The sequence below is a fragment of the Triplophysa rosa genome, linkage group LG25, assembly GCF_024868665.1.
Source record: "Triplophysa rosa linkage group LG25, Trosa_1v2, whole genome shotgun sequence".
Lineage (NCBI taxonomy): Eukaryota > Metazoa > Chordata > Actinopteri > Cypriniformes > Nemacheilidae > Triplophysa > Triplophysa rosa.
In genome coordinates, this window is record NC_079914.1 from 13783664 (window position 1) to 13809221 (window position 25558).

At 35.8% G+C, this 25558-nt stretch overlaps 5 protein-coding genes across 11 annotated transcripts; all 5 read right to left on the bottom strand.

The window, feature by feature from the left end:
- Window positions 1-3454: 3454 nt before the first annotated feature.
- Window positions 3455-5963, bottom strand: LOC130548288 (uncharacterized). Its single transcript, XM_057324958.1, has 5 exons — window positions 5632-5963; window positions 5104-5442; window positions 4636-4920; window positions 4369-4460; window positions 3455-4167 (listed from the first exon to the last, which is right to left on the bottom strand). Exons 1-5 carry the CDS (start codon window positions 5672-5674, stop codon window positions 4102-4104), a joined length of 825 nt encoding a protein of 274 aa, XP_057180941.1. The 5' UTR covers window positions 5675-5963; the 3' UTR covers window positions 3455-4101.
- A 567-nt stretch (window positions 5964-6530) lies between these two features.
- Window positions 6531-12716, bottom strand: LOC130548915 (uncharacterized). 7 transcript variants are annotated; one of them, XM_057325976.1, is made up of 9 exons: window positions 12563-12716; window positions 11589-11670; window positions 11400-11452; window positions 10319-10577; window positions 9846-10148; window positions 8139-8432; window positions 7524-7670; window positions 7071-7121; window positions 6531-6977 (listed from the first exon to the last, which is right to left on the bottom strand). In XM_057325976.1, the coding sequence occupies exons 2-9, from the start codon at window positions 11647-11649 to the stop codon at window positions 6871-6873; spliced, it is 1275 nt and encodes a 424-aa protein (XP_057181959.1). In that variant the 5' UTR covers window positions 11650-11670; window positions 12563-12716; the 3' UTR covers window positions 6531-6870. The 7 variants fall into 7 exon arrangements, with proteins under 7 accessions (XP_057181959.1, XP_057181957.1, XP_057181958.1 ...); XM_057325974.1 differs by having other exon boundaries at window positions 11400-12223; XM_057325975.1 differs by having other exon boundaries at window positions 11589-12716.
- A 1060-nt stretch (window positions 12717-13776) lies between these two features.
- Window positions 13777-15232, bottom strand: LOC130549174 (uncharacterized). Its single transcript, XM_057326377.1, has 3 exons — window positions 14947-15232; window positions 14437-14712; window positions 13777-14223 (listed from the first exon to the last, which is right to left on the bottom strand). Exons 1-3 carry the CDS (start codon window positions 15179-15181, stop codon window positions 14126-14128), a joined length of 609 nt encoding a protein of 202 aa, XP_057182360.1. The 5' UTR covers window positions 15182-15232; the 3' UTR covers window positions 13777-14125.
- Window positions 15233-15246: 14 nt separating this feature from the next.
- LOC130548521 (uncharacterized) lies at window positions 15247-19778 on the bottom strand. The gene is made up of 7 exons (XM_057325360.1): window positions 18651-19778; window positions 18462-18514; window positions 17381-17639; window positions 16908-17210; window positions 15724-16023; window positions 15402-15496; window positions 15247-15270 (listed from the first exon to the last, which is right to left on the bottom strand). Exons 1-7 carry the CDS (start codon window positions 18709-18711, stop codon window positions 15247-15249), a joined length of 1095 nt encoding a protein of 364 aa, XP_057181343.1. The 5' UTR covers window positions 18712-19778.
- A 1060-nt stretch (window positions 19779-20838) lies between these two features.
- On the bottom strand, window positions 20839-24875 carry LOC130548592 (uncharacterized). Its single transcript, XM_057325441.1, has 7 exons — window positions 24720-24875; window positions 23617-23694; window positions 23253-23305; window positions 22894-23173; window positions 22009-22332; window positions 21499-21774; window positions 20839-21285 (listed from the first exon to the last, which is right to left on the bottom strand). The coding sequence occupies exons 2-7, from the start codon at window positions 23672-23674 to the stop codon at window positions 21188-21190; spliced, it is 1089 nt and encodes a 362-aa protein (XP_057181424.1). The 5' UTR covers window positions 23675-23694; window positions 24720-24875; the 3' UTR covers window positions 20839-21187.
- Window positions 24876-25558: the final 683 nt, after the last annotated feature.

A 25558-nucleotide genomic window follows, 5' to 3' on the forward strand; every position in this document is an offset into this window, starting at 1 on the left:
AGGCCTATCATAATAGTTGCTTAATGTCTTTATAATAAATGCATCATATTGTATTATTTGTCTGATGATGTTCAGTTTTCCATGTTTCAACCATCCATAACAAAGAGCATTTTACTATTAAATCAAGGAGAGATTGGCTTTTATCATAGACTTTTCAATGTCCCAAATTAGGAAAACAACTGTAGGAAACTGCTCATTTTCTCAGACGATTGGCACTAAGAGCACTAATATGTCTATAATTTATTTTATGAATGTGTTATCTGCATTTTCTTTTTTAATTTGATTAGGACACATCCTGGGTATTTTAAAATGGTATTGGTTGTGCATGTCATGTTTTGGCTACACATCTCAATATTTCACCAAATCTGAAATGCAAAAAATGTCCCACTTTAGGGCAATTCACACCACGCCAATGTTCGCGCGCACCTCGCTGGAGAGCAGCCATTTTGAAACGTACATGAAGAGGAAACACTGAAATAATTAAAATAATACTGTTAGGTTTAGGGTTTGGGTTAAGGGACAGGTTAATAATAGAAATTGCCGGTTAATATGCACGCGCGATAAATCGGCGTATCATATGCACGCAAAATCGAACTTTGGCGTACGTATTTCACGAAAAATGCCACCCGCATGTTATTTATACGCAATTCATGAGATCAGGATGTGGGTTTAACATATACAAATTTTGGCCACTAAAAACAGTCTCTGAGAAACTGAAGCAGCAAAGGTCAATGACTATATATATACAATTATTTTTACTTTCAGTTTTGAAATGAGCATGTGACACATTGATAAACATCTTGCACCTGTCGACATTAACACAGATCTCTTGCTCTCTTGACAAGGCCAAACCTCAACGCGATGGCAGTAGACAAGTTTGTGTTAGCTGAAGGGCTCTCAGCCCTTCTGGGGGTCGCAGTGAAACTGCAGTCAGAGGTTTCAGATTCAGACGGAGCTGTTAAACTGGACGTTACCAGTCTGCCGACGATTGCTCTTCTTGGTTATGAAGCGCTGACAGAGTTGCTGCTCAGTCCTGTGTCGTATTTGACTTGGTTGCTGGCAGGCTGGTTTATTGGTGACCAGCCACAAACATCACAGGAAACCCGGAAAAAAGAAAACACGAGCTCTTCTCTGAGAAAAGTATTATTTGTGATTCCAGATGAATTCTTCGACCCACAGTATGACTTTGACTTCACTCACATGTCCAAGTCTAGCTCTGATTCTGACTGCAAGCGCGGGGACGAGTCGTACGAGCGCCCGTACGGGTGGAAGCGTTTCGCGCTGAAGGTTCGCGATAAGTACCCGGACGGGAACGCTTGGCTGGGAACAGGTGGATGGAGGAACCACTCTGATCCCGGTGAGTGGCCAGTGTCCTACCATGGAACCGGTTTGGAAGGAGCGGAGGGGATCATTAAAACCCACTACAAGACGGGCGATCGTGAAGCTTACGGAAGAGGAATTTATTCAACTCCAGACATAGACGTGGCAGATGGGTATTCTCAAAGCAAGCGATTCACATCTCAAAAAAATGGAAAGACGTACAAAGTCATCATGCAGAACAGAGTCAACCCCAAGAAGAGAACAATTATCGAGGGTAAGAACTTTTGGTTGATCCCCATCCCTAAGGGGACATCTGCTGAGAAAGAGAAGGAAATAGTGGAGAGCTCCATCCGCCCTTATGGACTTCTGCTTAAAGAGGTGTAGAAGAGCAATTCAAGTTCAAATGAAGCAGTTTAATCAAATATAAGCTGTTCGGGGACATACATTTCTCATATTCAATGACTTATACGTTTAACAAAATCATCTGAAATCATCTACAAATGAACCTATTTTCTGTCATTTTTATCTGTTCATTGATTCGCTGTTGACTACTTTAAAACGTATCTGTAGCCAACTTAAACATGACGACTGAAACATTTGTCATAAACACGTATCCGTTTTAGCCCCCAAAGGGTCACCGGTAATTTACAAGTGTGCTTTGAAATTAAAGTGTTTTTATCATAGTATTTTGTGCAAATCACTTTTCTTAAACAAAATATAAACGAGAGTTTGTGAAGACATAGCCTATATTTTGAAAACAGACATGTCAGTAACACTGTTTTACTTGGTTTATAATTGTGCTGCTGGGTTTACATTTATGTGAAGAGAATAAGACAACCACAACCTCGTACACACTTTTAAAAAGAAATAGAAAAACGGTCTGATTCTGGCAGGACATTATTTGTACATTTTGGACAGCTTCGTTGACCATGAAACGAAATTTCGTGAATAATTCAAAATAAATGTGAAAATGAAAAAAAAAAATACATTCAAAATGTAAAATAAGCCTATAGCCTATGGTGTTACTGATTTTTTACAGCGCAACAGAGATTTAAGGATACATTTAGTTTGTGATCAATTTAAGGCTACATTTATTAAATTGCTCATTAGCAGAGATTGAGAATATGTCTGGAAAATGTCCAAGTTATGACTGTAATCTCATGAAAAGAAACACGTGGTTTCTTGTAGGCAAATGGCAGCATTGAAACTGATATTATTTCTTCATCGTCATGGTCTATAAACAAATAGGCTACTTGTCACATGAGCTTATCATTTCTCATACACACCCTACAAATGATCTCACATAGGCCTATTCTTACTTTTAAACTATTTGTATGTACCCCGATGGAATAAAAGTTTAAAACTAATGACAGACATTCATGTATACATTTTACCACAAATGTTTTACTTGGATGAGCTCCACCTTTTAAGTTTGGTCTCCACATCGGTGCCACATCAGGGTGGTGCAGGCTCTGTTTAACGTTTAACATTTTTTAAATTAATTTTACAAGAAACCTTGAAATACCGTGAAATCAATGATTGAATAAATGAAATATAGATTATTTTGACTATTTGTTATGGCTAAACACTACATACAGAGAAACAATAAACACAACCAATCAATAATGTTAAGCATGCAAACTGGATTTCCCCAAACACGCACTCTACAGCTTATGACCATTTTGAGGTCTTGTATGTACTTGCATTCAAAAGAGAAGTGTTTGAAATGTATAAGCAGTTTCATACGTTTCCTCTTTTAAGATGTTTTATACAACATATTATCTTTCTGTTAAAATATCAGTTACAATCACCTTAGCAAACAATATCTAAGTAATATGTTTGACTATAAAACTATGATACTTGTGTTATAAATCATTTCACAAAATTCAAACTGTGCCCACAGTGTGATGTAAATGATGATTCATCATCTTTTCCAACATAAAACATGTTGAAATAAATGAAACAATGTTTAGAGCCGGTCACTATTTTCTTTCAGCCTACATGTTGGTACTGTTTGAGTTGCATTTACACTGTTTTGAGCAGCAGATGGCGCCAGACACCAGATTTTGTTACACATAAAAGCTCTCAAACAAAACTGAATGTGTATTATTTAAAATACGTAACTTTTAGATAGTTAAAGATTTATTTTTACGGCAGAGTATACAAAAGTTTTATGATTTCTTACAAAGATTTAAGCTTAAAGCTGAGCTTTTCCACAGCAGATTCAATACATTTCGTAAGAAGAATGCGAACAACAGCCAGTCAAAAGAGTGACTCCCCCAAAAATAAATTAATATGAAAACATATATAAAAATGTTTTAAAAACATGCAACAAATGTGTCTAGTTGCACTTTTCTGACGGTATTACTTTCTGTATGTGGTACACTCTCCATTTTGGTAACAATCTATGATTTATGAAACAAATCATATGGCCTTATTTTTAATTATTATTGGTCCAAAAAGTCGAAAAGTCACTAGATTTGTTGTTAGGTGCTTTTTATGGAAATAAATGCTAAAGGCATCTGAAAAGTTGCTAAATCTAGTGACTTTTCTCCATCATAAGCGATTACAGTTTTCAGTGTATTAACTTTCACAACTTTTCTACAAAAGGGTTTATGCGCCACAATAGACCAACAGTATGGATTAATAATAAGAAGAACAACACTGGTGAAATCAACAGGTACCACAAGTTTTTAAGGTTGGACTCCTAAATACTCCGCAAACTTCTGCTGCAACTAAAAGTGCAGGTGTATAGCTAAATTGTCCAATATTGGTCTCCGGCTAGCATCGACCGCTCGTTTCCCCGGTACTTTCTGAATGGTGTGATTGTAGATGAGCGATCTGACCCTGAGTAAGATAAGGGAAAGAGAGAAATAAAACTTAATAATGAGTTTCACATTCTCATTCAGTGTTGTGAAAAGACAGATGTTCACCAGATAACTTCTATTGTCTGTTGTTGTTTGATGCTCACATTTGTTCAATGTGTATACATCCTAAATAATGGATAAAGAGCAATATTTTATGATGTATTTGCTTGTTAACGCTTGCCTTTTTGCGATGGTGAACGGCACCTGCTATGATCCCCAGCAGACACAAAGCAGTGACCACAACCGCAGCAGTTATCAATGTAATGTGGTGTTCTGTGATACAAACATGAAACTCATTCATTGTAATTGTAATCTCAAGCAGTGTAAAGTTACATTAATTGAAAATTACTTTTATGTCGTTAACTATCTTCTAACTGTCTTTGAGGTTTTATTCTACATCTCTTTGTCTCCTGTCCACCTCATGGTTGTGTTGTCACAGATGTCTCACCTGAACACTTACAGACGTCGGTGAGATGTTGTGTGTGGTTTGTGATGGGATTGTTGACGACACATCTGTATGTGTTTGTATCCTGATATTCCACCTCCAGAGGTAGAGAGAGTCTGATGATGAGATCAGACACACTGATGCTGGACAATAAACTCTTTCCTTTGTACCAGGAGAGACTCACATGTGTCACATTCATCACTGAACACAGAAAAGAACAGTTCGAAGATCGTTCTGATGATGAACAGTTTAGAAAGTCATCGGTGATGACGGGAACGGGCAGACGAGCTGAAAGAAACAAAGAGAAACTGAATTGAAAGTAAATCCTGAAAGATGTTTTATATTCACGTCACAATAGCTTTGAATAATAATTCATACGTTATTCTTTAGGGAGACCTTGTTATGGGCCCAATGAACTACATTGGTAAGATTAACATGCATAAAATCGACAAAACTAAGAGCAAAACTCACCATAGACAGTAACATTGAACCTCATGTATGAAGTTTTATTGTTCCAGATGATGTGTAGTTTATAAAGCCCAGATTGTGCAATGCTGATGTTTGTGATGGTGAGAGATCCGGTCTGGTTTTCCAGCTTTAGTTTGACTCTGAATCTCTCGTCATAACCATCACACATAGAGCTAGATTTGGCCCGTGTATTGATTTGAGCCATAAGAGCACTTTGAGATTCATCTATCCACTCGATCTTATCATATCTCTGTATGTGAGTAACATCCGTGTAAAGAGTGACAGAATCTCCCTCCATCACTGACACTGACTTCACTTCTTCTGCATCAGCACCAAACACAACTGAAGCACACACAAAAAAACACAAACTTGAAATAGTTTGGATGACTAAAAGTGTACTCTGGAACACTATTCACTTTTCTGTTACTGTGGAAAATGGGAATATCTTTCAAACTGTTACCCAACTTCAGTATTTTGCATTGTTAACATGCTAAAACATAAGGCAAACAAAGCCTAAATGTCAAAACTTACCGTTAATAATCAACATACACACCCAAAAGAAAACATCCCTCATGGATATCGCCGTAATATAAAACAACGTCGTTTAAGTAACATTTAAAATGTTTGATTTCTTCTTTTAATGTGGTCAAAAAGCACGTTTGGGGTTCCCGTCGCCTTTATAAAGCGATGTTTTCAGTCAGAGGCACGATGTCCTAGAAATGGGTGTTTTGAAACATAACACTTTGAGACCCACTTCTGCGCTCTCGGGTCAGTTTAAAGACGTAGGTCCTTAAAACTTAAACTATTTGCCGGTGTTTGTACTGATCTGCGGTCAGCGCACGCCTCAAGATGTCTCTTTAATCTCGGGGGCGCCGACCACATTCTTCACAGCAAACGTCTGCTTTGCACGTACGTGGTTTCTCTCCCGCTTACGTGTGCTGAATTTGTTTGCAGTACCTCAGATGCCGCTGCGCAGACCGATCGACAAATGACACAAAAGTACCGCGAGAGTAGGCTGGTTCGAAGCGCTCTCGCGGTAGTTTGATATCATACGCCGTTAGGTCTGCGCAGCGCAACATGAAGCCAAACAAAAAGTATAACGAATGTAGGCGGGAGAGAGAAAAAAACATGTCCAAATATGCAAGGGTATGACACACCCAATAAACGTTGTTCGTGGCAGATAACACGTGCACAGTAAAAGTCTGGTACAGTCGAGTAAGGAGATCGTTGTCTGATGTTTGGCACTATTAAAAAAAAAAAATCACGTGCATGACTTGATCCCAGTTGTCTTACCGCAAAAATACATCCATGTTGTGACTCAAAACCCCATAATAATCCATCTAATGGTCATACATCTGCTGCACATAGTGTTTAGATACAAACTCATTTTCATTATTCATTACACACACTTTCATTGTTTTATTTACTATGCATTTAAATACAGTGATGTGCATAGACGAGAATAGAAGTCTGTGTACAGCTCATTACGTGTATTTTCATTATCACAATCATTTTTATTTCACACAGCCGTTTTTGCATAAAACTGTCTAACGTGAACGAAGAAATAAAACAAACTCAAAGCATACAAAAAAGAACAGTACAAATGAAAAAACACACATAGACGCATGATATATATGAGCAGTATATGCCCCGCTTATGTTTGTTGACTTGTTCTTGATATACATAAATAAGTGCAACATAAATGTACTCAGATGTTCTCAGTGTACAACTGTTTTTGTGGATACATCGTTATCAGAAACAAAATTCTAACTAAAAGCAGCAATGTTGATTTGAGGGCATGTTCTCCTGTGATAATGATGTGATCAAACGTGACTCCTCATTAGGTCTGTTGTCTGATGTGTCCTGTGCAGATGCCCCTGTTACATAAACACACACTGCATTAAATGAGGTAATTTGACATTCAATGGTTTACACTGTAAAAATGTACTGTGAAGGTGTAAAGCATCAACCATTTGCTTGTGCAGCAACAAATCTGACCACATCGTGTTCTGCACTGGCATCTGTTGAACAAAACCAAATGCATCTTAAAAACTGTGAGATCTTACAAGGCATGAGTGCATTTAGCTAATGAGTTTAGCATCAATTATTGGTTGTATGGAGATTAGGTGCCATTTTGAAGTTTACATTTGTAATCACTGTGTTATCAACAACTTCCTTTTGGGCCAAAGTAATGCTTTATAACATAAATTGAATGGTTTACAATACACACATTTTACATTTAAATGTGTATTGTGAAAAGGCAAAGCAGTAATTGTATACTATATTAATGTATACTGTATATTTTAAATGATGTTCTTCAAGGTGCTTATGATGCAACTTCACAAACAACAACAAAAAGACAATGACTAAGTCAACTTTCTTCTCTCTAACAAGAAATAATATATTTTGCAAAAAATATGCACATAGGTATAAAGTACATGTAGCCAGATGGTAGTTGCCCTTTTGACGTGGAAATTTCCTTTTCCACCAGATCAACAGAACACAAGCAGCAACAGCAACAACAGCAAGAGCAACACCAACAAAAGCAATAACATTTGATTGCTGGTGATCTGCAATAAACAAAGAGAAACTTTTACTCTTGAATAACTGTTTTCAACTAAATTTCAACCAGAAAATAAACGACTACGAGATAATGCTTAATAAAATAAGATTGGCTTGGTAAGCAAACATAGATTATGCTATGTATATTTTTTAAAAGATAGGCGAGTCAATACACAATTTCCATTAATTCATCATAATGTTGATGATTTATTGTTCTAAATTGCTTATGATCAAATCGGTAAAACGCTATAAAATTATTTCACAATGATCCAGGAAGCCTGCTGCTGGTACTCTCTTGCGCACGTTGCCATATGCAAATTGTCTGGCAAATTAACACCACATTTGACATCCATTGCGACCACAAACCAACAGTTAGGATGCTGGTAACCCAACACTGCGTTTTGTCCAATATTTACCCAGCACGGCTCAAAAACAACCCAGCACTTTTTAGAGTGCACGATCGACTGCTGTCATACCTTTACATAGTTCATTGAAGTTGAGTTGTGTAGTTTTGTTGGAAAATGAACTTTTGATGACACATCTGTATGTGTTTGTATCCTGAAATTCCACCTCCAGATGTAGAGAGAGACTGATGATGAGATCAGACACACTGATGCTGGACAATAAACTCTTTCCTTTGTACCAGGAGAGACTCACATGTGTCACATTCATCACTGAACACAACAACACACATTTTGACACTGAAGATCTTTCTGATGATGAAGAACATTGAGAAGAGTTTCTGGTGATGACAGGAACAGGCAGATGATCTAGAGAACATCAAAGAGTAAAGAATGATTAATCAATGACTGAACTACACAACTTCATTCTATATAATTATATTCTACAATTCTAACGCTATTCTACTGTTAGTTAGATTTGACATGTAAATCGTTGTCATGAGCTTCAATTTTGAGCATTTTTTTGGAGAATTAAGAAAAATAAATCTATTAAAGCAACATTGCAACAGTCAATGCCTGTGTTTTTACTCACTCACCATAGACAGTAACATTAAACCTCTCGCTTATTATTTCGTAATCTTTAGTGATTTTTAGTTTATAGAGTCCAGAGTGAATTTTACTGATGTTTTTGATGGTGAGAGATCCGATCTTATTGTCCAGCTGCAGTCTGTCTTTGAATCTATACCATCATAATGTTGGATTGTGCTCTGATTTATACGGAGTTCAGCAATGACAGCATCTTTATACAACCAGTCTATGCAATCCTCGTTCTGTTCAGTAAGATTAGTGGGTATAATGGCACACTCTTTTTCATGGACCGACATCATTGTTGGTCTGTCTGTTTCAGAAAACATCAAGAGACCATGGTTTTACATAAAACAGTTTAAAAAGGGTGAATGGAGAGGCTCAGAGATGACGTATTTTTGTAGGCTAACCCCGGAAGCGAGTTATCATTTTAGGACTTCCGGTCCCATGCCCCAAAGTCTATGTGTTTTATAACGGGTTTTGGGTACATCGCCCGAAATTAGGTCTGTGGTAAACAAAACTTCTAAATATTTTCACGCTTTATTCTATGACATAAAACACACCAGTTATAACCCGCTTGTGATTTTTTAAAGCATTATTGTGTATTATAAACGGCGGTGGCAAACAAGACTACTTCCTTTGGCGGGGAAGTTAGACGTCAACGCGCATATAAAGCTCACAAATAATGAAACATGGGCACAAATCTCTGAAAACGTAGATGCGGATTCATTCACGGAGTAATTACTCACAAGGGAACACATTTTTATAAAGTTTGAAAGAGTTGTCGGATGCTTGGTCACGTTGAAATTGAGCGAACTCAAGTGTAGTCTGTTTATAGCATCGTGTTAGCTTTTTACTTCTGCCGATTGTATTTCGGCTTCAAAAGTAACAAATGTTGTGTTAATTTGTAAAGATTATCTTGATAGACAAAACGTGTAAACATCATAAACCTTTGTTAATCACATAACTTATTTTTTGCGATCTTCCAAACTTATTTTTTGCAATCTTCCAAGTCTATGGGAAAAATGCAGGCTTTCGGTCGAGGGAACCAGCCGAGAGGCATTTTCTTCCGAGTTAGCCTACAAAAATACATCATCTCTGAGCATTAGAGGTAAACACATTAAAAAATGTTCAGTCCTGATAGGTAAACTTACAGATAATGCCACAGATAAGTCGTGCATGTGTATTTTAACTCACCGTTCACAGTAACTTTATAACATAGTTGATCCATGAGTGGTTTATAAGTGATCAGTAGAAAGAGCCCTGCATTTATTTCACGGATGTTGTTGATGGTAAGAGATCCAGTGTTATTGTCCACCTGCAGTTTGTTTGTGAATCTACCATCATCATGCTTATGGTATATAGTCGTGTTTTCAAGAAGTTTCCAGATAAACGAGTTTTCATAATAATACCACTGCATGTCTTTTTGTCTTTCCTTAAGGTTTGTGGATAAAGTGACCGACTCTCCATCACTCACTGGCATCATTTTTATTGTTCCACCTGTTGTATTAGAAAGCATCATGAGACGTTAATAAAACATATTAAACGGTTCTTTTTCAGGCACAATTTATGCCTGGATTATCACTGAATTCTGTTTATATGCTTGTTTCAATCTCAAATTAAATGAACCCAATCGATAAACAAATAGTCTAGTATCACAGCTGTTCTACCTGAACATGACTGACACAGACGGGAAACGTTTAAATATATAATGCTATTGATGTGTGTACTGGACAGCACGCAGCTGTAGTTGCTTTTATCCTGATGTTCCACCTCTAAGTAGAGTTTGGTGTTGAAATCAGAAATCATGACGCTGGAGTATAAATTGCTTCCGTTATACCACGTGAGATTCGCCTGCGACACACTCGACACTGAACACACCACGGCACATTTTGATCCAATTAAATAATCTCTGGTAATCTCTGGGATCTGAAAACCACGAGAAAAAACATTTTATTTGTTTGAAAAAACATTCACAAAAAACAAATGATAAAGTTTGACATGCACAGCAAAACCCTGACTGTGTGTTCCCACCAGACGAGGTTTGCGCGAATGAATCGTGCTATTCGCGCCTAGTTGGACGCTTGAACATTTTGAGTTTACTCGCGTCATTCGCGCGTGAAATTCGCGTCATTCGCGCGTGAAATTCACAACAGACGCAAGGTCGAAAAAATAAAATGGCGGCCGAAACGCCCGTTGGAGCATAGTTTTGTGTAAATGTAAGTTTCATTTTCACTTTCAACAACTTCTGATTGCATTTCTAGCGAGAAATTAGTATTCTAGTTTTTAAATATGTGATTAGTTATTGCAAAGACGCTGTCTGTTTATAATTCAAATAGACTTCAGTTGCGGTGCTTATCTGTTTCTCTGGGCTGCCTTCGTGCACAGACGCTGCACGTCACTACTAGAGCAAGCTCCTGATTGGTTAACGCGGCGCGAATTTTCGCCAAAATTCAGATTTTTCAACTCGCGCGAATCACGCGTCAAACGCCCGAAACGCTCAATTCGCGCGAATCGCGCCGCAAGTAGGTCTATCGCGTCTTTGCATTGACTTAACATGTAAATCACTCTCGCTTAACGCTTCATTCGCGTGGGAACACACAGTGAGTGTTAAAAAGGTCAATTTAACACTCACAGTGTATATATAATTCACACCACGAGAAAAACAACTTTATATGTTTGAAAAAACATACAAAAAACAAACGAAACATTTTGACATGGGGATAAACTGTTTCAAAGTCACAGTATTACCTCAGTATCATGAGAGTTGACCATTCCTGTCTGCACTCCATCGCTAGACACATCTGAAACACAGACAGAAATCATGTTATACAAACTGTAAATAATACAGTAAAATAATAAAAGAAAAAAATATCCGGGGGACACAAACATACAGAAGATTTGTGGGCAAACGCTATTGAATTAAAGTTTAAAATTCACCACACAAGAGTCTCAGTAGAAAGAACAAAATAAACAGCGGATGGGACATATTCTTCATCATTCAGTGAAACTCGCCCATTATCTGAAACACGCAAAAGACAAAATATCACATAAGTCAATATGATTATTTTTTGTGTAATTTTTAATCATGGTCCGAAGATGTGTATTTTCCATTGGGGAGAACATTCGCAAGTCCTCTTTTATATATATAAAAACATTAAAATGTATATTTCCAGCATGGCACAAAAATCAGCTAAATGAACCATTTGGAATAAATCATTTGCTAAACTTCAAATGTGTAACATGCAGTGAATTGTAAACAGTAGGGAGAGTCATTCCTGTTTTGTAAAACAAAATACAAAAGGAAACACTGTATAATGTTAGTTAGTGTTTTTTAGGTCTGTGTTTTATAAGTGACAATGTGTGTTTGTTGGGTGAAAACCTTTGCTTTAATGTGCTGATCTGAGACATACGAAGTGTTTTGATTTTGAAATGAACTGCTGTGCCAAGTTGAAAGTTAGTTAGGAGAACTGTGTGAAGAGTTTTGCAAAAGTCATCAAAGTACTGTGCCTTGGAAAATCCAAAGATCCAAAGTATCACATGAAACGTTCATTCATTTATGAATGCAGGATTACCTGCAGGCACAAAACTTTTATTAACTTAATAGTTAGTTACGAATCATTTTTAAACAGCATCGAATCACACTTTGAACAGCAGTCACATGCTATTAAACTAAACTGCTCGATTGAAAAATGAAAAGAAAATCATAAACACTTGTGTTCTGGAATCGTACATTTTGGCTATCAAAAATCTAAATACTTTCTGGCATATAAAAATGTTATCATTAAATGATGAATCTCGATGTCAACACAAGATACGATGCAAAATGTTTTTGAAAAGCTGAAAAACTCGAAAGCCGTAAAAGAGATTAAACGACATACTGTATCGCTTATAGAATGTGCATTTCATCCCACCTGTCAGAGAAATCTTCAGCTTGAAGAAAATGTGCCTTACTGGACACAGAGAAAGACAAAAGAAACGATGGCCTGTAGAAGAAGACCGGGTTTTGTGTATTCGTTGGTGCTCTAACGGTGTTGAGATTTATCTGCCGTCTTCAGAAAGATGTAAAGCAAAACTAAAACTATACACAAGGTTTGTGCTGCATGTGGTTGAATCGCATGTTGCTTTGGGTTGTAAGTTCCTCTGGGGAGATTTTTATTTGCAGATGTCAGACAAAGTGACTTCTGCCGTCATTTCACGTTATTTGACACATGTTTAACAAATACAGCGTTACACTGTGTGAATGCTAATCAGTTCCTCGTACACCCTCTTTCCTTATTAGGTCTCATTTTCTTTCCCAGAATCATGCAGATTTTTTAAAAAGACTTTTGATCATTTGTATGACCTGTCTTGTTGCCTTATTTGCTCAGCTGTCATTGGTGTAGTTGTACATTTCAAAGACATGCAGAGATAGACAGCAAGTTCAAAAGCTGACGAAAATACAAAGTATCAAATGACAAATATGACATTAATAATGTTTGCAATATGAGACATGGTCGTTCTGGGAGTTGATAAGTAATCATCTTAAGTGTAATTCAGTGGCACTTTTAACTAAAATAAAAATTAAATTCAAGTACAACTTACTAACCAGAATAAAGTAAATTCTACTTATTAAATACATTTATTTGTTAAAATATTAAGTAAATATTACTTAAAGTAAACAAATAAAAAGATTACATTGAACAAAAACAATTTGTCCAACTCAAACTTCACGTTTCACGTACTTTCTCTGTACTGGTAGCACAGTTACACAATAAGTGAAATAACACACTTCATGATGAATATTGTGCCTCCCTCAGCCTTGGGATAAGCACTGTGCTTCTGAACATAGTTACATAGTAAAATTGAGTTGGATTCACTTAAAATTACTCAAACAAAATAATTAAAATCTTAACAACCGAAATAAGTAGATTTTATTCCCAAAATGTTTACGTTATTTGAACTCAATTGTTTTTAAAACAGGAACAAAGTATATTTTAATAAGTTCTTTTCATAAAATCTACAAAGGCACATAATCATTTTTTCCAGTGAGACAATTGGTTTAAAAGTCAATTTATTGAACATCAGATTACAAAACGGTCAGACAACACTTACACATGAAAAAAACTGACAAAACTTCTGTGTTTATTCTCATGTTTATAACATTTATTCTGTTTCACAATCTAATGTAGCCGCAATTATTTTGAGATTTTTGTGAAAATCTTAACAAAAAAATGTACAGCTAAACAAAATCTAACAAGTGATTTACCAACTCAGACAACCTTAATAGGACCTAACCAAAACAAAGTTTTATATTTTGAATATATTATAAAGCAATGTTTAAAGGCTCTTAATGGTGCCACTTCATTCAATTCATATAAAAACACAGGCAAAGAAAGACTGAATATTGCTCATCTACAAACAACACTTCATTTCTTTAAAAATGACTTTTGCACAAGTCTCATATGCTGTCAATTATATTTGTGGCCTTGACTTGCTCACCCCCTCCTGCAGCAGCACCAGATCAACACAATAGTAATAATAAAAGCAAAATCTATGCCAATTACAAGATAAATATTGTGATGCTGGATGTGTTCTGTAATTATAGGAAATAGAAAACAAACAAATTTCAGAATGCATACTTGCAAATAGTTTGCACTTATTGCTCTATATAACAATAATGGGGGTAAATAGAAAATATAAAGTATTTGAAGGTGATCAAACTTTGACTCATTGTTAATAGAGCTCAGGAGAAAACAAATGCCTGAAGAGATCACCTCAAGCTTGTAATAATCTGCTGTCATCATACCTTTACATAGGTCACGGATGTTAAGTCGTGTAGTTTTGTTGGTGAATGAGTTGTTCACCACACAGCTGTACGTGTTTGTGTCCTGGTATTCCACCTCCAGACACAGAAAGTTGCTTCTTTTGAGATCAGACACACTGATGCTGGACAATAAACTCTTTCCTTTGTGCCAGGAGAGACTCACACGTGTCACATTCACTGAGCACAAAAACACACATTTTGATGATGATGATGAACACTGTGTTGAGTCATTGGTGATGACAGGAACTGGCAAAGTATCTGGAGAACATCAGAGAAAAAATAAATCAATAAATCAATGAACAAACAATATACAACATTATTGGTTTAATGTTCAGAGACATCAGTCCAGATCAATAATTATTCATGTATCCGATACATAAAAACAATATACCTGTATATACAGTATATATATAACCGTTTGAACATTAGTTATTATTATTCTGATATGCTATGAACACAATATGAGTTATATTATAAGAGATCTAAACTCACCATAGACAGTAATGTTATAACCCTGACACAACTGTTGATTGTGATCAATTAGCGACGCAGTAGGACTCTTTAATTTATACACTCCAGAGTGGGTTTTAATGAGGTTTGCGATGGTGAGAGATCCATTATTACTATCCAGCTGAAGTCTGTTAGAGAATCTTCCATCGTTACAGTCATGATATGTAATTCTGCTTTTATAGAATTCAGAAATGAAAGTGTGCTCATAAAACCACATGATGTCATCTCCGTCCTTCAGTTCAGTAAGGTAAGTGGGTAAAGTGACCGACTCCCCTTCACTCGCTAGAATTGTTGTCGTTGTTTTAACTGTTTTAAAACACATCAAGAGACAGATAAAAATGTTTCCCAGGCAGTTTCCCCCCAAAAAAACTCATTTAACAGAATTTATTTTTATAGATTTTCAGGTATTTTTGAAATATGAGTGTCACATTCATCACTGAACACAACAACACACATTTTGACACTGAAGATCTTTCTGATGATGAAGAACATTGAGAAGAGTTTCTGGTGATGACAGGAACAGGCAGATGATCTAGAGAACATCAAAGAGTAAAGAATGATTAATCAATGACTGAACTACACAACTTCATTCTATATAATTATATTCTACAATTCTAACGCTATTCTACTGTTAGTTAGATTTGACATGTAAATCGTTGTCATGAGCTTCAATTTTGAGCATTTTTTTGGAGAATTAAGAAAAATAAATCTATTAAAGCAACATTGCAACAGTCAATGCCTGTGTTTTTACTCACTCACCATAGACAGTAACATTAAACCTCTCGCTTATTATTTCGTAATCTTTAGTGATTTTTAGTTTATAGAGTCCAGAGTGAATTTTACTGATGTTTTTGATGGTGAGAGATCCGATCTTATTGTCCAGCTGCAGTCTGTCTTTGAATCTACCATCATAATGTTGGATTGTGCTCTGATTTATACGGAGTTCAGCAATGACAGCATCTTTATACAACCAGTCTATGCAATCCTCGTTCTGTTCAGTAAGATTAGTGGGTATAATGGCACACTCTTTTTCATGGACCGACATCATTGTTGGTCTGTCTGTTTCAGAAAACATCAAGAGACCATGGTTTTACATAAAACAGTTTAAAAAGGGTGAATGGAGAGGCTCAGAGATGACGTATTTTTGTAGGCTAACCCCGGAAGCGAGTTATCATTTTAGGACTTCCGGTCCCATGCCCCAAAGTCTATGTGTTTTATAACGGGTTTTGGGTACATCGCCCGAAATTAGGTCTGTGGTAAACAAAACTTCTAAATATTTTCACGCTTTATTCTATGACATAAAACACACCAGTTATAACCCGCTTGTGATTTTTTAAAGCATTATTGTGTATTATAAACGGCGGTGGCAAACAAGACTACTTCCTTTGGCGGGGAAGTTAGACGTCAACGCGCATATAAAGCTCACAAATAATGAAACATGGGCACAAATCTCTGAAAACGTAGATGCGGATTCATTCACGGAGTAATTACTCACAAGGGAACACATTTTTATAAAGTTTGAAAGAGTTGTCGGATGCTTGGTCACGTTGAAATTGAGCGAACTCAAGTGTAGTCTGTTTATAGCATCGTGTTAGCTTTTTACTTCTGCCGATTGTATTTCGGCTTCAAAAGTAACAAATGTTGTGTTAATTTGTAAAGATTATCTTGATAGACAAAACGTGTAAACATCATAAACCTTTGTTAATCACATAACTTATTTTTTGCGATCTTCCAAACTTATTTTTTGCAATCTTCCAAGTCTATGGGAAAAATGCAGGCTTTCGGTCGAGGGAACCAGCCGTGAGGCATTTTCTTCCGAGTTAGCCTACAAAAATACATCATCTCTGAGCATTAGAGGTAAACACATTAAAAAATGTTCAGTCCTGATAGGTAAACTTACAGATAATGCCACAGATAAGTCGTGCATGTGTATTTTAACTCACCGTTCACAGTAACTTTATAACATAGTTGATCCATGAGTGGTTTATAAGTGATCAGTAGAAAGAGCCCTGCATTTATTTCACGGATGTTGTTGATGGTAAGAGATCCAGTGTTATTGTCCACCTGCAGTTTGTTTGTGAATCTACCATCATCATGCTTATGGTATATAGTCGTGTTTTCAAGAAGTTTCCAGATAAACGAGTTTTCATAATAATACCACTGCATGTCTTTTTGTCTTTCCTTAAGGTTTGTGGATAAAGTGACCGACTCTCCCTCACTCACTGGCATCATTTTTATTGTTCCACCTGTTGTATTAGAAAGCATCATGAGACGTTAATAAAACATATTAAACGGTTCTTTTTCAGGCACAATTTATGCCTGGATTATCACTGAATTCTGTTTATATGCTTGTTTCAATCTCAAATTAAATGAACCCAATCGATAAACAAATAGTCTAGTATCACAGCTGTTCTACCTGAACATGACTGACACAGACGGGAAACGTTTAAATATATAATGCTATTGATGTGTGTACTGGACAGCACGCAGCTGTAGTTGCTTTTATCCTGATGTTCCACCTCTAAGTAGAGTTTGGTGTTGAAATCAGAAATCATGACGCTGGAGTATAAATTGCTTCCGTTATACCACGTGAGATTCGCCTGCGACACACTCGACACTGAACACACCACGGCACATTTTGATCCAATTAAATAATCTCTGGTAATCTCTGGGATCTGAAAACCACGAGAAAAAACATTTTATTTGTTTGAAAAAACATTCACAAAAAACAAATGATAAAGTTTGACATGCACAGCAAAACCCTGACTGTGTGTTCCCACCAGACGAGGTTTGCGCGAATGAATCGTGCTATTCGCGCCTAGTTGGACGCTTGAACATTTTGAGTTTACTCGCGTCATTCGCGCGTGAAATTCGCGTCATTCGCGCGTGAAATTCACAACAGACGCAAGGTCGAAAAAATAAAATGGCGGCCGAAACGCCCGTTGGAGCATAGTTTTGTGTAAATGTAAGTTTCATTTTCACTTTCAACAACTTCTGATTGCATTTCTAGCGAGAAATTAGTATTCTAGTTTTTAAATATGTGATTAGTTATTGCAAAGACGCTGTCTGTTTATAATTCAAATAGACTTCAGTTGCGGTGCTTATCTGTTTCTCTGGGCTGCCTTCGTGCACAGACGCTGCACGTCACTACTAGAGCAAGCTCCTGATTGGTTAACGCGGCGCGAATTTTCGCCAAAATTCAGATTTTTCAACTCGCGCGAATCACGCGTCAAACGCCCGAAACGCTCAATTCGCGCGAATCGCGCCGCAAGTAGGTCTATCGCGTCTTTGCATTGACTTAACATGTAAATCACTCTCGCTTAACGCTTCATTCGCGTGGGAACACACAGTGAGTGTTAAAAAGGTCAATTTAACACTCACAGTGTATATATAATTCACACCACGAGAAAAACAACTTTATATGTTTGAAAAAACATACAAAAAACAAACGAAACATTTTGACATGGGGATAAACTGTTTCAAAGTCACAGTATTACCTCAGTATCATGAGAGTTGACCATTCCTGTCTGCACTCCATCGCTAGACACATCTGAAACACAGACAGAAATCATGTTATACAAACTGTAAATAATACAGTAAAATAATAAAAGAAAAAAATATCCGGGGGACACAAACATACAGAAGATTTGTGGGCAAACGCTATTGAATTAAAGTTTAAAATTCACCACACAAGAGTCTCAGTAGAAAGAACAAAATAAACAGCGGATGGGACATATTCTTCATCATTCAGTGAAACTCGCCCATTATCTGAAACACGCAAAAGACAAAATATCACATAAGTCAATATGATTATTTTTTGTGTAATTTTTAATCATGGTCCGAAGATGTGTATTTTCCATTGGGGAGAACATTCGCAAGTCCTCTTTTATATATATAAAAACATTAAAATGTATATTTCCAGCATGGCACAAAAATCAGCTAAATGAACCATTTGGAATAAATCATTTGCTAAACTTCAAATGTGTAACATGCAGTGAATTGTAAACAGTAGGGAGAGTCATTCCTGTTTTGTAAAACAAAATACAAAAGGAAACACTGTATAATGTTAGTTAGTGTTTTTTAGGTCTGTGTTTTATAAGTGACAATGTGTGTTTGTTGGGTGAAAACCTTTGCTTTAATGTGCTGATCTGAGACATACGAAGTGTTTTGATTTTGAAATGAACTGCTGTGCCAAGTTGAAAGTTAGTTAGGAGAACTGTGTGAAGAGTTTTGCAAAAGTCATCAAAGTACTGTGCCTTGGAAAATCCAAAGATCCAAAGTATCACATGAAACGTTCATTCATTTATGAATGCAGGATTACCTGCAGGCACAAAACTTTTATTAACTTAATAGTTAGTTACGAATCATTTTTAAACAGCATCGAATCACACTTTGAACAGCAGTCACATGCTATTAAACTAAACTGCTCGATTGAAAAATGAAAAGAAAATCATAAACACTTGTGTTCTGGAATCGTACATTTTGGCTATCAAAAATCTAAATACTTTCTGGCATATAAAAATGTTATCATTAAATGATGAATCTCGATGTCAACACAAGATACGATGCAAAATGTTTTTGAAAAGCTGAAAAACTCGAAAGCCGTAAAAGAGATTAAACGACATACTGTATCGCTTATAGAATGTGCATTTCATCCCACCTGTCAGAGAAATCTTCAGCTTGAAGAAAATGTGCCTTACTGGACACAGAGAAAGACAAAAGAAACGATGGCCTGTAGAAGAAGACCGGGTTTTGTGTATTCGTTGGTGCTCTAACGGTGTTGAGATTTATCTGCCGTCTTCAGAAAGATGTAAAGCAAAACTAAAACTATACACAAGGTTTGTGCTGCATGTGGTTGAATCGCATGTTGCTTTGGGTTGTAAGTTCCTCTGGGGAGATTTTTATTTGCAGATGTCAGACAAAGTGACTTCTGCCGTCATTTCACGTTATTTGACACATGTTTAACAAATACAGCGTTACACTGTGTGAATGCTAATCAGTTCCTCGTACACCCTCTTTCCTTATTAGGTCTCATTTTCTTTCCCAGAATCATGCAGATTTTTTAAAAAGACTTTTGATCATTTGTATGACCTGTCTTGTTGCCTTATTTGCTCAGCTGTCATTGGTGTAGTTGTACATTTCAAAGACATGCAGAGATAGACAGCAAGTTCAAAAGCTGACGAAAATACAAAGTATCAAATGACAAATATGACATTAATAATGTTTGCAATATGAGACATGGTCGTTCTGGGAGTTGATAAGTAATCATCTTAAGTGTAATTCAGTGGCACTTTTAACTAAAATAAAAATTAAATTCAAGTACAACTTACTAACCAGAATAAAGTAAATTCTACTTATTAAATACATTTATTTGTTAAAATATTAAGTAAATATTACTTAAAGTAAACAAATAAAAAGATTACATTGAACAAAAACAATTTGTCCAACTCAAACTTCACGTTTCACGTACTTTCTCTGTACTGGTAGCACAGTTACACAATAAGTGAAATAACACACTTCATGATGAATATTGTGCCTCCCTCAGCCTTGGGATAAGCACTGTGCTTCTGAACATAGTTACATAGTAAAATTGAGTTGGATTCACTTAAAATTACTCAAACAAAATAATTAAAATCTTAACAACCGAAATAAGTAGATTTTATTCCCAAAATGTTTACGTTATTTGAACTCAATTGTTTTTAAAACAGGAACAAAGTATATTTTAATAAGTTCTTTTCATAAAATCTACAAAGGCACATAATCATTTTTTCCAGTGAGACAATTGGTTTAAAAGTCAATTTATTGAACATCAGATTACAAAACGGTCAGACAACACTTACACATGAAAAAAACTGACAAAACTTCTGTGTTTATTCTCATGTTTATAACATTTATTCTGTTTCACAATCTAATGTAGCCGCAATTATTTTGAGATTTTTGTGAAAATCTTAACAAAAAAATGTACAGCTAAACAAAATCTAACAAGTGATTTACCAACTCAGACAACCTTAATAGGACCTAACCAAAACAAAGTTTTATATTTTGAATATATTATAAAGCAATGTTTAAAGGCTCTTAATGGTGCCACTTCATTCAATTCATATAAAAACACAGGCAAAGAAAGACTGAATATTGCTCATCTACAAACAACACTTCATTTCTTTAAAAATGACTTTTGCACAAGTCTCATATGCTGTCAATTATATTTGTGGCCTTGACTTGCTCACCCCCTCCTGCAGCAGCACCAGATCAACACAATAGTAATAATAAAAGCAAAATCTATGCCAATTACAAGATAAATATTGTGATGCTGGATGTGTTCTGTAATTATAGGAAATAGAAAACAAACAAATTTCAGAATGCATACTTGCAAATAGTTTGCACTTATTGCTCTATATAACAATAATGGGGGTAAATAGAAAATATAAAGTATTTGAAGGTGATCAAACTTTGACTCATTGTTAATAGAGCTCAGGAGAAAACAAATGCCTGAAGAGATCACCTCAAGCTTGTAATAATCTGCTGTCATCATACCTTTACATAGGTCACGGATGTTAAGTCGTGTAGTTTTGTTGGTGAATGAGTTGTTCACCACACAGCTGTACGTGTTTGTGTCCTGGTATTCCACCTCCAGACACAGAAAGTTGCTTCTTTTGAGATCAGACACACTGATGCTGGACAATAAACTCTTTCCTTTGTGCCAGGAGAGACTCACACGTGTCACATTCACTGAGCACAAAAACACACATTTTGATGATGATGATGAACACTGTGTTGAGTCATTGGTGATGACAGGAACTGGCAAAGTATCTGGAGAACATCAGAGAAAAAATAAATCAATAAATCAATGAACAAACAATATACAACATTATTGGTTTAATGTTCAGAGACATCAGTCCAGATCAATAATTATTCATGTATCCGATACATAAAAACAATATACCTGTATATACAGTATATATATAACCGTTTGAACATTAGTTATTATTATTCTGATATGCTATGAACACAATATGAGTTATATTATAAGAGATCTAAACTCACCATAGACAGTAATGTTATAACCCTGACACAACTGTTGATTGTGATCAATTAGCGACGCAGTAGGACTCTTTAATTTATACACTCCAGAGTGGGTTTTAATGAGGTTTGCGATGGTGAGAGATCCATTATTACTATCCAGCTGAAGTCTGTTAGAGAATCTTCCATCGTTACAGTCATGATATGTAATTCTGCTTTTATAGAATTCAGAAATGAAAGTGTGCTCATAAAACCACATGATGTCATCTCCGTCCTTCAGTTCAGTAAGGTAAGTGGGTAAAGTGACCGACTCCCCTTCACTCGCTAGAATTGTTGTCGTTGTTTTAACTGTTTTAAAACACATCAAGAGACAGATAAAAATGTTTCCCAGGCAGTTTCCCCCCAAAAAAACTCATTTAACAGAATTTATTTTTATAGATTTTCAGGTATTTTTGAAATATGCTAAAAAACATCAAATTACAGAAAAAGACGGCAAATTTACAAGGAAAACATATAATTTTACATGACAAACTGTTATTCTACGGTATTCTACTAGCGCCCCAGATGGTGGAAAATTACATTTTTGTCCCTAGAATTTTTACATTTTTTTGAAATATGGAAAAAAACCACGTCAAATTACAGTAAAAGACTGCAAATTTACAAGAAAAACATGTAATTTTACATGACAAACGGTTATTGTACGGTATTTTACTGGCGCCCTGGCTGATGGAAATTACTGTTTTTGACAGTAATTTTTTTTACTGTGTATTTTTGAAATACAGCAAAAAAACGTCCAATTACAGAAAAAGATTGCCAATTTAAAAGGAAAACATGTGATTTTACATGACAAAACTGTGTTTTACTGGCAACAAACAAACAAACAAACAAATTAAATCACAGCCATCCTACCTGAACATGGCTGACAGAGACTGGAAATATTGAAATATGAAGTATTACTGATGCCTGAACTGGAAACCATACAGCTGTAGTTGTTTGTCTCATTATATTTCACCGCAAGATATAGTATTTTATTAAGATCAGAAATCCTGAGGCTTGAGTACAACTTGCTTCCGTTATACCACGAGAGCTGAGCTTGTGCCACGTTCGATACTGAACATGCAACAAGGCATTTAGAGCTTGTGCTTCCTTCACATGGTGGATAATCTCTGATAATTTCAGGAGCTGGGATCTGAAAAACGACGAGATAATCATTAAAAAGACATATTAAAAAAACCATTAACATTGTGATAAAATTGTCTTAGTATTACTTCAGTATTATGAGTGTTGTGCATCACTGTCTTCTCTCCATCACAAGACGCATCTGAAACAAAAACAGAAATTACTTACCGATCAAACTGAATCATGTGAATATCTTGTTGAGTAAAAAACCCAGGTGGTTTGCTGATCTTATCTGGTTTAAAGTGACCAAAAGTTCCCAAATTCCTTCTAAAACAAGCAACAGACCAACTTGACGCTTACATTGTTTTTGTTTCGAGAACACAAACAAGCAGATGACTTGTAAAGGCATACTCCAAACGTTCATGTAGTTAAACAAACCATTTCAATGTAATCTAAATTCATTAATGCTGAAATGGATAGGTTAAAACCGAAAGTGAATCAACTATTTTTTACCACACAAGAGCTTTAGTAGAAAGAGTAAAATAAACCAAGTGTGAGCCATATTCTTCATCTGTCAGAGAAACTCTTCACCTGAAACACACAGAAAACAAAACAACAGAATGTTCTGAAAACTGAAACAAACGTTCACGTGAACAAATTGTTGATGTACTGAAATGTTTGATTAAAGCTTCAAACCTTGCAATTGAGGAATCACTTTTTTCTTTGTTTACAAACCTTATTCCTTAATGTCTTCATGTATGTGCTTGTAGGACAGAATCGAGTATTATGTTCTCAAATTTTCGATGACTAATAATAACAGGATAATACTTTTAGGTCACACAAACTATTTATAATCATTTAAAAAGTTATGGAGTAAGAAAAAGTATGTGAAATACTTTTGTTTAGCCACAATTGTTACATAAAAAACATAAGCAGGATGACCGATGATCTGGAGTATAGGGACAAATGTTTATTGAGAAGTGAGTGATGATTTTGAAACTGTAATGAGATGCACTTTACAAAACAAAAATAGAAGCAGTTACTGATCACATGATCATGGGAAAAAAGGAATCAAGCTCCGAAACAGAATTTTTATGTTTTGACATAAATGCTTTGAAGCGTCCGTGTCAAATGTCTGACCTCTAACAGGTTTTTTCAAAAATATAAAAACTGGTGTGATAAAGTTCAGACTGTCAGCTAAACAGGATACAATAGTTATTCAAGCAATATATGGCAGCAATTATATGCATTATATGCAATTGGAACGTGTAAAGTCGTGTTATTTATACGCAGATTGATGAGAACGGGTTGACCAACAAATGTGTTGTAAGAAAGTAAAATATACTTTCAAAAGTAGGCTATAGAATATTAAACCTAAACTGCAAAAATTCCCCTAAAAACATTACAGTTCAATAGAGAAATGTAAAAGATAAAGCTAATACTGTATATGCATTTCTTAAAAACAGAAATTAAACAAATTTACAAAACATTTGAGTAAAATGCTTCTATATGAATCGCCACATTTTTACATTCTATTCAAAACCAAAAGCTACACGAAGGAGGTTAATTAAAACCATCTCACTCAAAATAATGCTGTATTAAACATTTCATCCCACCTGTGACTACAGTATGGCAGGCAGAAGAATCTTCAGCTTAAAGGAAATTGAGACAGCGAGAGATGAAAGAAACGATGACCTGCAGAAGAAGCTGTAGGCCTATGTGTGCTGCTAAATATTTTGCTGGTGCTCCTATTTACAAGAACGTTTCTGAAATTCATCTGAGTGCTTATTTCAAAACCAAAACAAAACTAAAAGTACAGAATAAGTATCTGGCTGTGGTTGTGATTCCCGTGATGCTGCTGTGGGTTAGTAGCTTCCTGTCTGGTGTTTTTTACTTTTACGGACAAAGTGCCCGTCTTCAGTCAGTTTCAATGTTTGAAGGGATATTTTCCTCCCAAAAATTCACCCAATGAAAATGCTGTCATCATTTACTCTCCTTCGAGTTGTTCCAAATCTGTATAAATGTCTTTGTTTTGATGAACACAGAGAAAGATATTTGTAAGAATGCTTATAACCAGACAGATCTTTCCCCCCATTGACTACCATAGTAGGAAATATTACTTTATATATATATTTTTGACGACTTTTTGAAGAATGTAGGACAGCAAACCGTTCTGGGGCACTTTGGTCTGGTTCTTTCACCACCAGATACCACCCAATATAATTCCCGATTAAACCAGTAACAACACAACCATTTCGATTTCTGTGAGATTTTTTGCCAGGTCGTTTTCTTAGATGCTGAGAAACACCGCGTGCGCTAGATGGCAGCATTTCGCTTCATTTGCTTGACGTCACGCATCATCAGCTGTGGAAACTCTTAACGCTCAAACAGGAATACAACAATCCGAAGTTATATTATTATTATTATTATAAAAGTATATATTATTGAATATTTT